Here is a 15,208-nt window from a genome sequence, read left to right on the forward strand (position 1 = left end):
ATAGTCATCCATTCCATTCCAACGAGTTAACAAATGAAAACAGCGAGGCTTCCTGCCTCTTTTGGAGCAGTTAACTAGTCAATCTGTAACCGTGCATGGCTTTAGGCCCAGTTGCAGCATTTGCAGGAGGTGTCAAAGACCAAGCCACTGGCGCAGTGCTGGATGTAGGTCCTGCCCTGGCTACACTCGTAGAAGATGTTCTTGTTGGTTGGGTCTGGGTATATCCCGCCGGCCTTTCCTTGGCAGAAGCCGGAATCGCCTCCGCTGGAGCCGCCACCTCCGCTTGATCCGCCGCCTCCGCTGGGCTGTGGTGGTGCTTTGGTGGGGATGGGTTTTGGCGTCGTAGCGCCACCAGCGGTGGTGGAGCCGCCTGGGACTGGTGGGAGGGGTGTGGCTGGAGCTTTGCAAGCTGGAAAAGAAAGTAACACAAACACGTTTGTATGCATTGTATTATAATGTGAGTGCAGCAGAGTGGCTCACAACTTCAGCAGAGTTTTCCCCTCAACACCAAATCTGTTGTATCTGTATTCGGGCCCTTTGTTTGCCGTCAGAATAGTGACTCTAATAGTGTTCAGGTGATTACTCTTCCTCGGAATGTGTGCACATAGCTTTCAAATCGCTATATACCTATATATCAGATTTATCAGATTTAGATTCTTACATGCTGATTCCAGACCGAGGCTCTTCTTCAGAACGTTGATCAGGGGGTATTTGCCCTGGTTACAGAATGTGCCCTTGTAGTCGTCCATGTCCAGGGTCCACACCATGGCTCCACCGAAGTTGTTCTTCATTAGCCAGTCAACCTACACAGCAGGGGCGTGCAGAGAATGTTAGAGAGGCAGGGGCTGACATTTCTAAAAGGGCCTTTTGGTGGAAATATCGAAAATAGCCGACCTCCAAGCTCACAACGCGTCGCAGCGCGACGCGTTGTGAGCTTGGAGGTCTGCTATTTTCGGTGCTTGATAGTGATACCACTCTGGATTAAGCATAACCAAGTCAATACTGGAGATGTGGCGTAACGGCATGGATTTCTACACAGAGAGGGCAATTCTTTCAACATAAGATATGCTGCGTTCAATTCCAGGAGAGTTTGGACAAGGCAATTCTCTTGAATGCCACCTTCAGGTATGGCATGGAAAGAGGGGCATTTGCATTTCTTTCACCGTAGTGAAAACTGCATTCATGGTCTGGAGAGGCACTTTTTACTGATGGATGAAAGGGCAGGGGCTCAAGCCCCCTTTTATATCTATGTGTGCACGTGCCTGTTATACAGACAGCCAGGACGGCTCATGAATAAACAATATGATACTGCAATATTATGATAAATACAAGAGATGTCCTGCACAGTTCTCAGTGTGGGGGCTGGGAATCCCGGGGGTCTATGGGAGGGTTCCAGGAGATCTCTAGGTAAATGATTGATAGTTTAGGAACCGAATGGACCCTTACAGGTCTGTAACTCTGAGAGTTACGGCATACAAAACTGGGGGTTCTTGAAATGAAAAGGGGCGAAAATATGAGATATGGAAAGTGAATATTCACATGCATTTGCTCTCGTCAAATGAGTCAAGACAACAATTACTGGTGATTAAATACTTTAAACATACATAATTCGTTTACTGGTGTCCAGGCCTGGCATTTCGTCATTTTAGGGGCGTGGCCCTTTTTGAGGGCACAAAGGCCAAATGCCAGGGTAGGAAGGCCATCAAATAAAACAAGATTTTAGTCCATTGAAAGAATTTGTTGAATTTAAGGGATAGGGGTAATAACCTAATCTGCAGTGAAATAGATAAATGATGGTATTAAAGATCTGTTCCATGCTCAGCCCTGCACCAATCAAAGTCACTGGATTGGTTTAAATATGGGGACTCGGGGGAGTTAAGATTTCAGAATCTCAACAAAAGACACTGGTGTCTACATGACCAGAAAGAGACACCGGTGTCTACTGTTAGTCCAGGCGTTTCGGGCAGTATTTTGATGGAATCGTGCACTTTATGAAAGAAGCATGAAATTTGGCACACAGTTAGAACATGCCATATGGAACATTTTTGGCTATAGGGGCATCGCAGATTTGTCTTTGGAAACTTGTGGGAGCCAATCAAAGTTGGGCTCTCATAGACTTTACTATACAGTAAAATAATACAACAAAATAAATATGCTTTAAGTAGCATGTAAGGGGTCAAACTAGGTGTTTTTCATGATTCTGAATCCAATGCAAACATTTGTTTTGCAGGAAAAACATTCCTTGGGCTAAAAACGGACCCCATAAAAGTGATAAAACTATGGTTTATTGACGAGTCATCACTTTTCACAGTGTTGTGGCGTCCGTTTCTCGGAAAGGAATGTTTTTCATGCAAAACAAATGCTTGCATTGGATTCAGAATCCCAAAAAACACCTAGTTTGACCCCTCACATGCTACTTAAAGCATATTTATTTTTTGTATTATTTTACTGTATAGTAAAGTCTATGAGAGCCCAACTTTGATTGGCTCCCACAAGTTTCCCAAGACAAATCTGCGATGCCCCTACAGCCAAAAATGTTCCATATGGCATGTTCTAACTGTGTGCCAAATTTCATGCTTCTTTCATAAAGTGCACGATTTTTGCCTGAAACGCTCGGACTATGTCTACATATTGACAATAGAGAGACAGAGGAGAAAGTGGTACTGTCAGCTGGGGCATTAAGGCCCCTGTGGCCTCAGGTCATGCCATTGTTTTGAGGGGCACAAGGTCGAGCTGAGGGGCAACGGCGACCATGGCCTCCATGAAATTCCTGCCCTGCTGGTGTCCCTCAGGGATCTATAAAAGTCTAAATGATAATTGAGGAAAAACAAATGTACTGTATGCACACAATAGCAGCACTACACCAATGTTGCCATCGTTGTGGTTAAATTACATATTTTCATGATGCTCATTGCGTATAACAAAACATCGCTAATTCAACATAACACAAACATACTGTAATATATTGTCGTTGTCGGGTGGAAACCTTGTATGTCCAAAACCGTTCGTTTTTATTAAAACAATGAACTAAACTAGTGAAAACGGCCGATCTACAAGCACACAACGCCTCGCGGTGCGAGGTGTTGTGTGCTTGTAGATCTGCTGTTTTCTCTACTTTTGTGCGACAGCCTTGTCTGATGAAGCAGGGCTTTGAAACTTGGAGATACAAGTTTTCTGCCCGACAATGACGATATCATGGCATGTACAACATGTACATGCCATTGAATTGTGTCATTACCTTGATCTGGAAGCTCTTCTGGTTGTCATAGCCCAACCACTGGTTTCCTTTGTAGGCATATGGGGTGTCCTGAGGTGAGTTCCAAACCTGAGTTGCTCCTTCCAAAAATCCACAGATCTGTCATTTGGACAAAAACCTTATTAGCAACAGGTAAACCCTATGTACTACTTCCAGGGCTCTATACCAGGTCCTCTTGTATTTAGCTTTACACCAATTATTTTAGCACTTACTGTAGCACACCTAAGCCCCTTTTCCACTGACATGGCCCAACACCACACCACTCCACAACCGGTAGAGTTGTGTGAAAGCGGTACTAAACGTGGTACTAAAAAGTATCCAATCTAGAGTAGGTCTGAGCTAGGCCAAACAGGGCCAAACACTTCATAATGACATAATGACTCACTGCCTTCTCATTTAGACCACCATGATATAGTTGTAATACATGATAATAGATTCTATTGTGTTATAACCACTATCATAATCTATTATAGTGTATTATAGTTATCATAGTAATACATTAATACTTTATAGTGTATTATAACCACAGTTATAATCCATTATAGTGTATTATAATTAGGATAGTTGTAATACAAATTTATATTTTATTATAATCACAATTAAAAGAGTCAATTTATTTCTTACCGATAGGGGTACTTTTGTGTAATGGTGTAGTGTGTAGTGTAGGGTGTAGTGTTGTGTAGTGTGGTGCTAAAGCTGCAGTCGAAAATGGTCTTTAGTGACTTCACCTTTCTTACTTACCGGTACTTAGTTACTTACTTCACCTTTCAACAGAACAGAACATGATAAACGTCTAATACGGACTCAAAACAAGTGTTATTATTTCATGGCTAAAACTGGGACAATTCCGTAGTGTTTTTGTTGCGGCACAACTTGAAACCTGGGCAATCCATCCCAGACAAACTGACATACAGCACGTCCAGTACCTCAAAGTAAGCCAGCTCTCCAGCCTCCTGGGTGTACTTCCCGGCAGTTCCGGCGCCGGCGATGGGGGCTTTGACGCCATGCTCGGCAGGGTTCCTGAGGGTGAATGAGGCGCCGTAGGTTGGGAAACCCATGATCAGCTTCTCCTCTGGGGCGCCCTGGCTCTTGTAGTAGTTCATGGTGTAGTCCTGGAAGGGAGCACAGCAGTGGTTGCAGTCAGGTTATTAGGGCCCAAGGTGAAGGAGCCTTAATTATTTTATACTTTAGCTATTGAAAAATAGCAATAACAGCTCACAGCGAGCTTGTAGATCTGCTGTTTTTGAAAAGTCTTGAAAATGTGTGCAAATCTTTGAATATGTATTTTCTAAGTGATATTTTGAGATGGGGGTCCGTGGCCAAATACATATCATTTTGGGGGTCCTTCACATGAAAAGGTTTGAGCACCACTGACCTTAGAAGGATTTGAAATATTTTTGAAAAATGCACACATTTTCAAGATTTTTCAAAAATTGCAGATCTACAAGCTTGCAGCGCTGCACTCGGTTCCACGCTGTGAGCTTGTATATCTGCTATTTTCCAATAGATAAAGCACAAAATAATGCGTAATAATGCGTTCCCAGTCTAAATGGGTTAAACCCTTCCCCTTATGAAGAACATTCATGGGGGCTCGCAGTGAATCCTTATACCCAGGGCCCGGAATTTGGTGCCACACCCCTGGTTGCAGTTAAACAGGTATTGAACAAAACACCATTTTGTTTTTGTTTTTCAACATTTGCACACTTCAGTGGTGGAAAGTAACCAAATACATTTACTCAAGTACTGACAAATTGATATGCTAGTATTATTTGACTATTTCTATTTTATACTAAATACTCTTTACTTTACTCCACTACATTTAAGTGGTACCTTAATTACTTTTCAGAGTGAGATGAACAATATAAATATATATTTAAGTATTTTAATACTTTTGTACTTTTAAGTCAATTTCGACACTGTGGTATTCCTATTATCCTCTGCACCAGCCACCAGGTTTAGGTTGGTTATCCACACTGAACTGGGATGTTGTTTTTCTACTCACGATGTTGAAATAGATGAAGCCGCCGTCGTCGTTGGGGCCCTTGAACAGGGGGCTGCACTCGCCGGTGAAGGGATCCCATGATCCGTGGTAGTCGTAGGTCATGATGTTCATCATGTCCAGAGACCTGGGATGTGGAGAAGAAGAGGGGGTGAGTAGCTTTACATCAGTGTTTCTCAAACTTTCACATTTCAAGGTCTCCCCTTAACTCTGACAGTGTACAAATGGAACCAAATACGGGTTCATTTGGTTCCATTCCATTTGGTCAGAGTTACATGGGACTTGTATGGGTCAATTTAGACCCTCCTAAAGGAACTTTAACTAAAGTTCACTTTGAGAACCACTGGCTTACATTCATCACAGCAACAGAATAGAAATGAAAAGCAGAAACATGGATACGTTTTGTAACTCTCATCAGTTTAATTGATTCGATTTCTTTTGTTTTTCTTGTAAACATTTTGAAAACTTGAAATGGGATGTTCTGCGAAAAGAATTTTTACTTTACTTTTGGTACTTTAGGTACATTTTGATGCCAATGCCTTTGTACTTTTACTCAAGTACATTTTGAATTCCGGGACAAATAACTTGTAATGTATTTTGCAGTTTTGATACTTTTTACTTACATAAAACATGTGAGTGCTTTTTAACACCACTGATTGTGGGCTCGCTGAAAGCGAGCACATATGTTATCTTCATTATTTATCTATCAGTCAAGTTCTCCTCGACAGTACAAAGGCAGGGCCCTTAGCCAATGAGGTGCACCCAAATGGTAGATCTCTGTGCCCATACATGGTGTTACATACGAGCCCACACTGTTTCATAGGAACAGTATTTCTTGTTTATGTATTATATCTTCACAACATGCTTACTGGCCGATCTTGGCGATCTCATAAGCAGTGTCGATGGTGCCCTTGCCGGCAGCCAAAGCAGCGGATACCAGGAGACGATCTCTGTTGGTCTTCTTACCCTCGGCCTCGAAGCCAGCTCTCAGCTCCTGTTTAATGTCAATAGGTAGGGAAGTACTATCGATTGAATACCAGAAAACTCGCCCTCTTTCAAAGTCGCCCCAAACTCGTTTCCCAACGGGTCTGTGGCCTTAAGCTAGATGCAGATTAGACTATAATCAAATCTGTGCTTCTGTGGGTCCCTGGAACAAAAACGTTTGCAATAGGGGTCCATCCGTGGAACAAAATATTTTGAGATGGGGGTCCACGGCCAAAAACCCATTTTGGGGGTCCTTAACCACTGATAGGCACATTCTACAAATGTCTTCTAAATCATAACAATTTTCTGAAAAAAAAAAAAGAAAAAAAAAACTTATGTTGCCATCAGTGTTTCTCAAACTTTGTCATGTGAAGGACCCCCAGAATGATACGTATTTGGCTACGGACCCCCATCACAAAATATCTTGTTCCAGGGACCCCCGGAAGCAAATATTTGATTTTAGTCTATTCTGCATCTAGCTTAAGGCCACAGACCCATTGGGAAAAGAGTTTGGGGCGACTTTGAAAGAGGGCGACTTATCTGGCTACCCTATCAATTGAACTACTGCAGAAAGGCAAGGCTTCCAATGCAAGTCTCACTGTTTCCACATGTAAAACATTTATTCACTGGAGCGTAGAGGTATGTTCACTAAAAGAACGAAGAAGTAAAGTATTCACTAAATATATCATATCAAGCATAAATCATTTTCCAAATACGTATTTTGAGCTGAGAATGTCTGAAAATATGTGCTAAAGCATTGAGCAGGCCACCGTTTACTCAAAAGAAATGTTTCCATATGTATTTCCAAAACGGCCAATCTAAGCAAGTGATGGCTCATCATGTATCTCTGATTCTGTACCATGTCATGAATAGAGAGGTAAATATATCGTCGTTGTGGGGTGGAAACCTCGTATTTCCAAGTTTCAAATTTGTACGTTCTTTCGCAAAGTAAAGCCCTGCTTCATTGTACAATGCCACCGCACAAAATTTGTGAAAACAGCAGATCTACAAGCACACAACGCCTCGCGGTGCGAGGCGTTGTGTGCTTGTAGATTGGCTGTTTTCACTAGTTTAAATCATTTTTGAAATGATAAATGCAAAACGAACGGTTTTGGACATACAAGGTTTCCACCCGACAACGACGACATGTAATATTACAAACCGCAAGGAAAACGGAGTACAGCTGCTGATCTTGAGATGGGCTTCCTCTGTTTCCTGGGTATTCCCAGTCGATGTCCAGTCCATCGAACTCGTACATCCTCAGGAAGGAGATGACTGAGTCGATGAAGGTCTGACGGTTAGCAGAGTTGGACACCATCTGGGAGAACCTGTCAGTGGAGCAGAGATTGATCAACTCATACTCATTCATTTTCACAAGTCAACGGCCTTGTATGATGAAGCAGGCTTTACTTTGGGAAAGAACGTACAAATTTGAAACTTGGAGATACAAGGTTTCTGCCCGACAGTTACAATATCAAAACTCACCCAGCAGAGCCAAAGTTCCATCCTCCAACAGACAGCATGGTCTTCAGGTCTCCATTCCTGCACAACAATGAAGACATGTTATACCAAAGTGATTATAAACTGTGTGAAAAAAATACATTTTACCTCTGTAGTTATGTGGTGGAAAGTGACTAAGTACATTTACAATAAGTAGGCTAGAGGCTTGAGTACAGTTTTGAGGTACTTTACCTGAACATTATGTTCTGCTACTTTGTTGGCTATTTTACGCCACTACTTTTTTTTGTTACTTTGAAGACTGAGATTAACAATAATCAACAAAATGGTGTATTATTATAGAAAATAATGCCCCTCCTTTACAAGCTGGAAAGAATACGCATTATTCATAAACAATTATAATACAATAAAGTAGGCCTAATGTTTTTATATTCTGAACTTGGCCATTCTGCATAATAAGTATTTGCACTTTTGGTGCTTTAGATAGATTTTGATCGTAATACTATTTATAAATGTTATACTAATGTGCTTTATTTGAAATACTAGAAGCTGGGCGGCCGAGCGTCTAGTCGGCGTCCTGGCCAACTCGGGAACAATGTAAATAGGGAATGAATGTCCCGCTCTTTAATGCAAACCCCATTATACCTGTTGTCATAGGATCCGTTTTGACCATCTGTTTGCGTGTGTCCATTTATGCCCATATATGGAGATATCTGTCTGTTTACGTCCATGTTATGCCCATATATGGAGATCTCTGTCGGACCCGTTTTGACCATCTGTTTGCCTGTGTCCATTTATGCCCATATATGGAGTTATCTGTCTCTAAGCGTCCATTTTATGCCCATATATGGAGATCTCTGTATCTGTCTGTCTGCATCCATTTTATGCCCATATATGGATATCTCTATATCTGTTTGTCTGTGTCCCTTTATTCCCCATTATGGAGATCTCTGTATCTGTCTGTGCCTCCGACTGTGTTGCAGACACAGTGCCGGTTCCCCCTTTAATGCAAACCCCATTATACCTGTTGTCATAAATGGACACAGGCCATATGTTTGCCTGTGTCCATTTAAGCCCATATATGAACATCAGAACACGTCTATATGCGTCCATTTTTTGTTGACTCATGTGGCGTACGTGATGTCAGAGCCTTTTATGAAGTGATGTCACAATGAGTCAGCGCTTGCGCCGATTTCCTCCGGAACAGCCTGATGTCAACAATCAGCCCGCATAAGGAGATTCCGAACGTTTCGCGCCGGTTCGGGAAAACCGCGCGTCAGGTCGGGTCGAGGCCCGGCACTGCACTCCGTGCCGCGGCGGGGAACGCGCGTGCCGAATCTGAAGCCGGTGGGACGAACGGTTCTCGAGATACGCGGATTACAGACACACAGACAGACACACACACACGCAGAGACTTCTCGCATTTATAGATAGATAGGCCTTTTTCGTGTATTTATAAACTGTGGCATTTCTAAGTAAAATATCTGAGTTGTTCTTCCAGCACAGTTGTTCTGCGTTCATCAGAATAACATCATGTTCTTACAAACTCAGGCACGTGTTGACAGCTTAGAACTCATTACTACTCCTCTGTGTGTGTGTGTGTGTGTGTGTGTGTGTGTGTGTGTGTGTGTGTGTGCGTGCGTGCGTGCGTGCGTGCGTGCGTGCGTGCGTGCGTGCGTGCGTGCGTGCGTGCGCTCATGGTGACTCACTTGTTCTTCAGAGCGTTGAACTGTCCGTACAGGGTCACGTCGTTCCACTCGTAGGTGGCCAGCTTTCCGTTCTTGATGGTGGCGAAGGCGTAGAGCAGATGGGTACACAGGCAGGGGTCGATGTCGGTGGGGAAGTAGATCATGGGGGGCGGTCTGTACTGGGCCCAGTTGGTGAAGTAACAGGACAGGATGTAGGAAGACCCTGTCCGGTGTCCACGCACAAGCGACATCACAAGTTACAATTTTCTAAAACGGCTAGTTACATTCCTTGATTCTGTTTGGCTGGTTTCCCTTTAATTGCTGTGGTATATGAGACTATAACCCACACCTTGAATCAGTTTATATCAAACCCAGGTGCGTTATTTCTTTTCACAGTGTTCCACAGTGCACCAATATTGTCTGCACCCGTGTTGTTGGCAAAAAAGCTGGGAATTACTTTCTTGTAGCTGGGAACTATTTGTAGTAGACTAGAAGAATTATTAGTGAAATAGAACAGTTTTAATTAGTAAATGTCTATGATTTTTCATGTTGCCATATTGTAACCGTTTTAGAAAAGCAATAAGCCACGCAAGTCATCTGGTTACCTGTATTTTATAACGGTTGAGAGGGTTGGAGACACTCGGCTTCGCCTCGTGTCTCACCACGCCTCTCAGCCGTTATAAAATACCAGGTAACCTCATGCCTCTTGTGGCTTATTGCTTCATTAGGCATTTAGCAGATGCTCTTAATCCAGAGCGACTCACAATAATCAAGGTAATTCATCAAAATGAATAGAAATATTCATCTAGGATGGGAGGTAAAGCAAGAACCTATCATCAGTCTAACTTTAGAATAACCAAAGAATCAATAACATCAACATTAAAACTATACACACACTATAGGACAATTACCTGGCTGGCATTTGTCTACATAACATGCTATCTTACATTTTAACCTTTGCATAAGCCTGCAAGGTCGACGAGGCTAAGGCAAGTGCTAGCCTACATTAGTACATGGAATGAGCTTTTAACATCATTGTAAACATTTTCAATGTCAAGGACCTGTGCATTGATTTGGCTGCCAGAATGTACTTGAATACAGTATTCAAATGTGTTACTGTCCATCACTGTTCATATGTTATATAAAAAAAAGAGACCTGAAGACACAGAAGGTGTCCTCTCTCCAATAAAATAATGAAACCGTATATACAGTAAAACTCACCGAGCTGCGCATGCAGCAACAGGGCCAGAGCTGGGGAGGGAAAAGACACATAATAGTTAAAACTAAAATCTAAATACATCAATCTGATTGGGGTCCGGGACCCCTAGGGGGTCCTCAGAGTTACTACAGGGGGTCCTCCAAATCTTTGTGTGATAGAAACCTTTTTTTCCTCCTTTTTTATATGAACCACTTGAACCCTACTATATCGTCCATATTCGGAGAACTTTAGCCAAAAATAGCCGATCTACAAGCTCACAACGCCTCACGCTGCGAGGCGTTGTGAGCTTGTAGATCGGCTATTTTTGGCAAAGAGGTTTGGTGTAGAAGGGAAAAAGAGCAGACTAAGTACAGAGTGAAAGGTGAAGTTTGTTAGGCAATGGCAGCTCAAGTGGTTAAATATCTGAAAACACAGATTGACATGAATCCAAAACACTGATGATTGTGCCATGTCAATCGATGAAACTATATGGAATCTATGAAACCTAAAGCATCCTAAAGCTTAAGTCCAATTTATTTTTTGTTGGATGACAAAGACAGTATAAATGTAGGAAATAGAGGCTGACAAATAGCCAGAAAGGTCATGCACATCCAAGGCCATGTAGGCTGGGTGCTGTACTAAAAGTAGAATACAGTAATTAAGAAAAAGAGTCCGCACACCAAATTTGCTGCTCCCAGTTTACTTAGGTAACGTTTTGAGCCTGACCAGCACTGTTCAGGTCTGAGGAAGAGCCGTCAGGCTCGAAACGTTACCTACGTATAAACCTTAAAGTATAAATGTAGCTCAGAAATCACCACTGTGATGTCTTTGTTAAAGGTGCTATAAGTGATAATTTGACTATATCTACTGCATAGTACTGTGTTCTATCTGTCTGTCATTCAATGTTATGTGAGATACTTCAATGGTTTCCTATGGAAATAAGCGTAGTCTTTTCTAGGATCTTCTTTTAGTAGACCTTGTACCAGTGAACTGTACCGTCATGAAACTGAACCTTTTCCTATGCAAACTTCTAATAAAGTCTTCAATCAATGTGGTTAAAGCTAAAATGATTCAGTAAAATATTCGTATTTATTTATTCAGTTAACTTATCATGTCCAAATGCACGTGTTTATCCTGTATCCTTTGTATGAGTTCTCTCTCCTGATTGGATAAAATGAGTATCCCTGCTTATAAATGTATTTTCTCATTTATTGAAGAGATGGAGAATGACAGGGAGAGCTCCTGTTGCTTAACAGACCCTATCTATTACAATGATTACTATCAGAATAGCTTAAAGCGGCACTCTGTAACTTCCATGTCCTCCTGTGATCTTAACCCCGATGCCCTGTGCAAATGCTGAACCTCTTAGAGCATGCAGAGGCATAATTTCAGATAGCCCATAATAATAAGTTACCATAGCCCATTTCTAAAATAGCTAAAATAGTGGATCTACAAACTCAGAGCTATTTGATTGAGCGTTACATGAATCAATGACATCAGATTAATCGGGCTAAAATAAGTTGGGGACAATAATATTATGCATAATATAACTGAATTTGTGGTTAAATATGAACACTAGGGGGTGGCCATTGCCATACCCCCTGATGCCCCAATTAAATGACGCCCCTGAGAGCATGCCTGCTGCTTGCTCAGGGGAGCTATGGCAGCAGCATCTGTCAACCAGTCGTGGTCCTACCAATACCACTGCGTCTTTAATATCCCAATAGAAGAGCAAGTAGACCAACTGTAACCTATGTAGGTTATCGTCACTGTCTGGCAGAAACCTCGTATCTCCAAGTTTCAAATTGTTATGTTTTTTCACAAAGTAAAGCCCTGCTTCATCATACAAGGCTGTTGCACAAAAGTAGTGAAAACAGCAGATCTGCAAGCACACAACGCCTCGCGGTCGAGGCGTTGTGTTCTTGTAGATCGATGGTTTTCACTAGTTTAAATCAGTTTAAAACGATAAATACAACAAACGGTTTTGGACATAGAAGTTTTCCACCCGACAACAACGTTATTGAATTACATACCCTACCATACAAATTCTCGATATAGCATTTTATGCCATATAAAAGCTACATAGCTTTAACACTTATTTCAACAAAAAAATATATCACTTACATCACCTTTAAGTACATTATCATTTCAAGAAAGCATACATTGCAGTCAACTTACCCGTCACAATGAGAACTTTCCCCATGATCGCAGTGTACAACTGAGTCTACTGGCACACGCACTTTTATACTCACCCAGTTTGCTCAAATCCTCCTAACATGGGACTTTTGCCAAAGAAACGTTTATTTGCTAAAGATTGTTTCACAAAGGATTATCAAATGTGCCGACATAAGAACCCACGTATGATTACCTATCGTACCTTATTCTCCATGCACACGTTGCATTCTCCTTGCTTGAAGGACTGATAATGAAATGTCCAACTGACGCAAAGATAGAACCACAAAAAGCACAAATAAGCCATGGCTTAAAAAGGCCATGGGTGTCAAAAAGAACTAATAATAATTATTAGTAAATAAATGAAGATCTTAGAAAATAGGATTGTACAAATGGTACCTTTTCTAATATCTTTCTATAATGCTATAACTATGCTGTTTAGTAAAATGTATTATTTGATTCACCATTAACCACGCACTAGCGTCCCTATACATGGGGGCAAACATTAGGGAAAATACCAGATTTTAGATCTGCTATTTTCAGCGAATAGATTTGGTGTCAAGGGAAGGCGATCTGGTACAGAGCCCTGGGGTTCTCCGGTCAATCAGGGTTTAAGTGGTTAAGTGTTGTCTGTCAATAAGCAAGAGGTAAAATGGAGCTATTCCTATTGTTAATACAGTATATGAATATTATGTCTATGCCTGGGAATCAAGAGAAAAATATGAACAATATCTGTGTATATTGTCATAAAGTAGCCTACTTCTGTTATAGGTAGGAGGTTTCAAAAATGTTTATCGTACATCTGACATAAGTACATGGAAAGAAAATACTTTTCCAAAAGTATTTAGTAGCTTGTTGAATCCTGATAAGATAAATATGTTTGGCACTTAACATGATCAAAAGCAGGCCGTGATATGTCATGAAGCGGAGTTGTAATATAACGTAATCTGTACCTAATCTAATCGCTTTACAGCCCATTATAATGTAGCCCACTTTATCTCCATGAAACGTGTGTGTGTGATATTTAATAAAAGATAGGCTGTGCTGGAGTCAGCAGAAAAAGCAGCTGGGTTCTTGAAAGCAGAAGTAATGAAGGAGGTCGTTTCTGCGACAACCCTGCCTGTTTGTTCTCGCGGTGTCTCTCTGCAATTACAAAACATGGAGGAAATGTCACAGAGGCTGCAAAAGAAGAAGAGGTTTCAGGGTTTTTACTTTAGTTCAGCCAATTAAGCCCTTGGCAGACCACAGTTGTCTCCCAGTCCCAGCGGTCTTTACTACAAGCTTGTTTGGATATCGGCTATTTGCACAGAATGTTCATCCCAGAGTAGTCTGCTCTGCTAAGGTTTATTTCTTAATTTCTTTCTACAACCCGATATTTAGGGTAGGGTAGGGCCTAAAATGTATGCTGATTAGTCGGGCCGGGTAGGGCCTCGGGCTCAATGAAAAAAGAAAATATATATTTTTATTATTTTATTACTTTTACTCTGTGATAGAGTTCTCACATTCTTCCCAAACCTGACCATACCCGACCCGACACGACGGCCTAAAATGTATGCTAACTAGTCGGGCCGGGTAGGGCCTCAGGCCGGCCCAGTTAGGGGCCCGTTAGGGCCGGGCCTTCATTTTCAGGCCCGTTGAGAACTCTAATCTTGATATACCGATTTATGTGAGTTTAGGACACAAGAGTGGTAGCAAAAAGTACAACATGTGAGTACTTTTTCCACCACTGATACAGTGCTTACTGCTTACAAAACTAAATATTCCATTTAAGGCTACACACTTTCCGCTTTTGGCAGACGACAGTCCATCTGGTGACTGTGAATATGAACTATTCCTCTCACTAAACGGGCCAAGTGGGATTATTTCATTATGATCATTATGGAAGCCGAGCCATTAGAGCAAACAGAACATTATGTGGTCTCATGCATCCTTATGACTACGGTATAATTAATTATAAATCGTTTCAGGCCATAAGAGATGGACTGGTTAACCATTAAGCACCATATACTGTACTTCATGGCAACACAATGTGTAGATACCGGTATGTTATTTCATAATGTTTTCAACATATTTTAAATCTATTCATGATACATGTATCCTTCATAATTGATTCTGGATTCAATGGGGGAAAAAAAAGATTTGATAACCACAAAAAAAGAAAACAAAAATGTTTTTTTTTTTTTTTTTACATTTTTTGAAAATGTTCCCTCATGTAGGCAAATGTGCCATGCTCAAAATAGGGACTCCAGGTTGAAAGAGGTTATGAACTTTCAGCACTATATACAGTCTGTCAGTGTGTTTGTATTGTTCTTTTTCATACAGTATGCTCAGTTTGGTTTGAATGTATGGGTTTTGTTGTAGATGTGGAAACAGCAGATGTAAATTGAAAAGACACACTTCTCTTTTTACTTCCATGGGAGACTCTATATGTAACTATCAAATGTCATCAAGTG

At 41.4% G+C, this 15,208-nt stretch overlaps 1 protein-coding gene across 1 annotated transcript; it reads right to left on the minus strand.

The window, feature by feature from the left end:
• Positions 1-101: 101 nt before the first annotated feature.
• Positions 102-12,795, minus strand: LOC308291542 (acidic mammalian chitinase-like; the record flags this gene model as incomplete). The annotated part of the gene is made up of 11 exons (XM_080733574.1): positions 12,762-12,795; positions 10,607-10,636; positions 9,407-9,608; positions 7,725-7,781; positions 7,402-7,567; positions 6,125-6,249; positions 5,259-5,382; positions 4,183-4,368; positions 3,239-3,355; positions 662-803; positions 102-409 (listed from the first exon to the last, which is right to left on the minus strand). The coding sequence occupies exons 1-11, from the start codon at positions 12,784-12,786 to the stop codon at positions 102-104; spliced, it is 1,482 nt and encodes a 493-aa protein (XP_080589700.1). The 5' UTR covers positions 12,787-12,795.
• Positions 12,796-15,208: the final 2,413 nt, after the last annotated feature.

This window comes from Nannobrachium achirus (assembly GCF_963921795.1).
Source record: "Nannobrachium achirus genome assembly, chromosome: 9".
NCBI lineage: Eukaryota > Metazoa > Chordata > Actinopteri > Myctophiformes > Myctophidae > Nannobrachium > Nannobrachium achirus.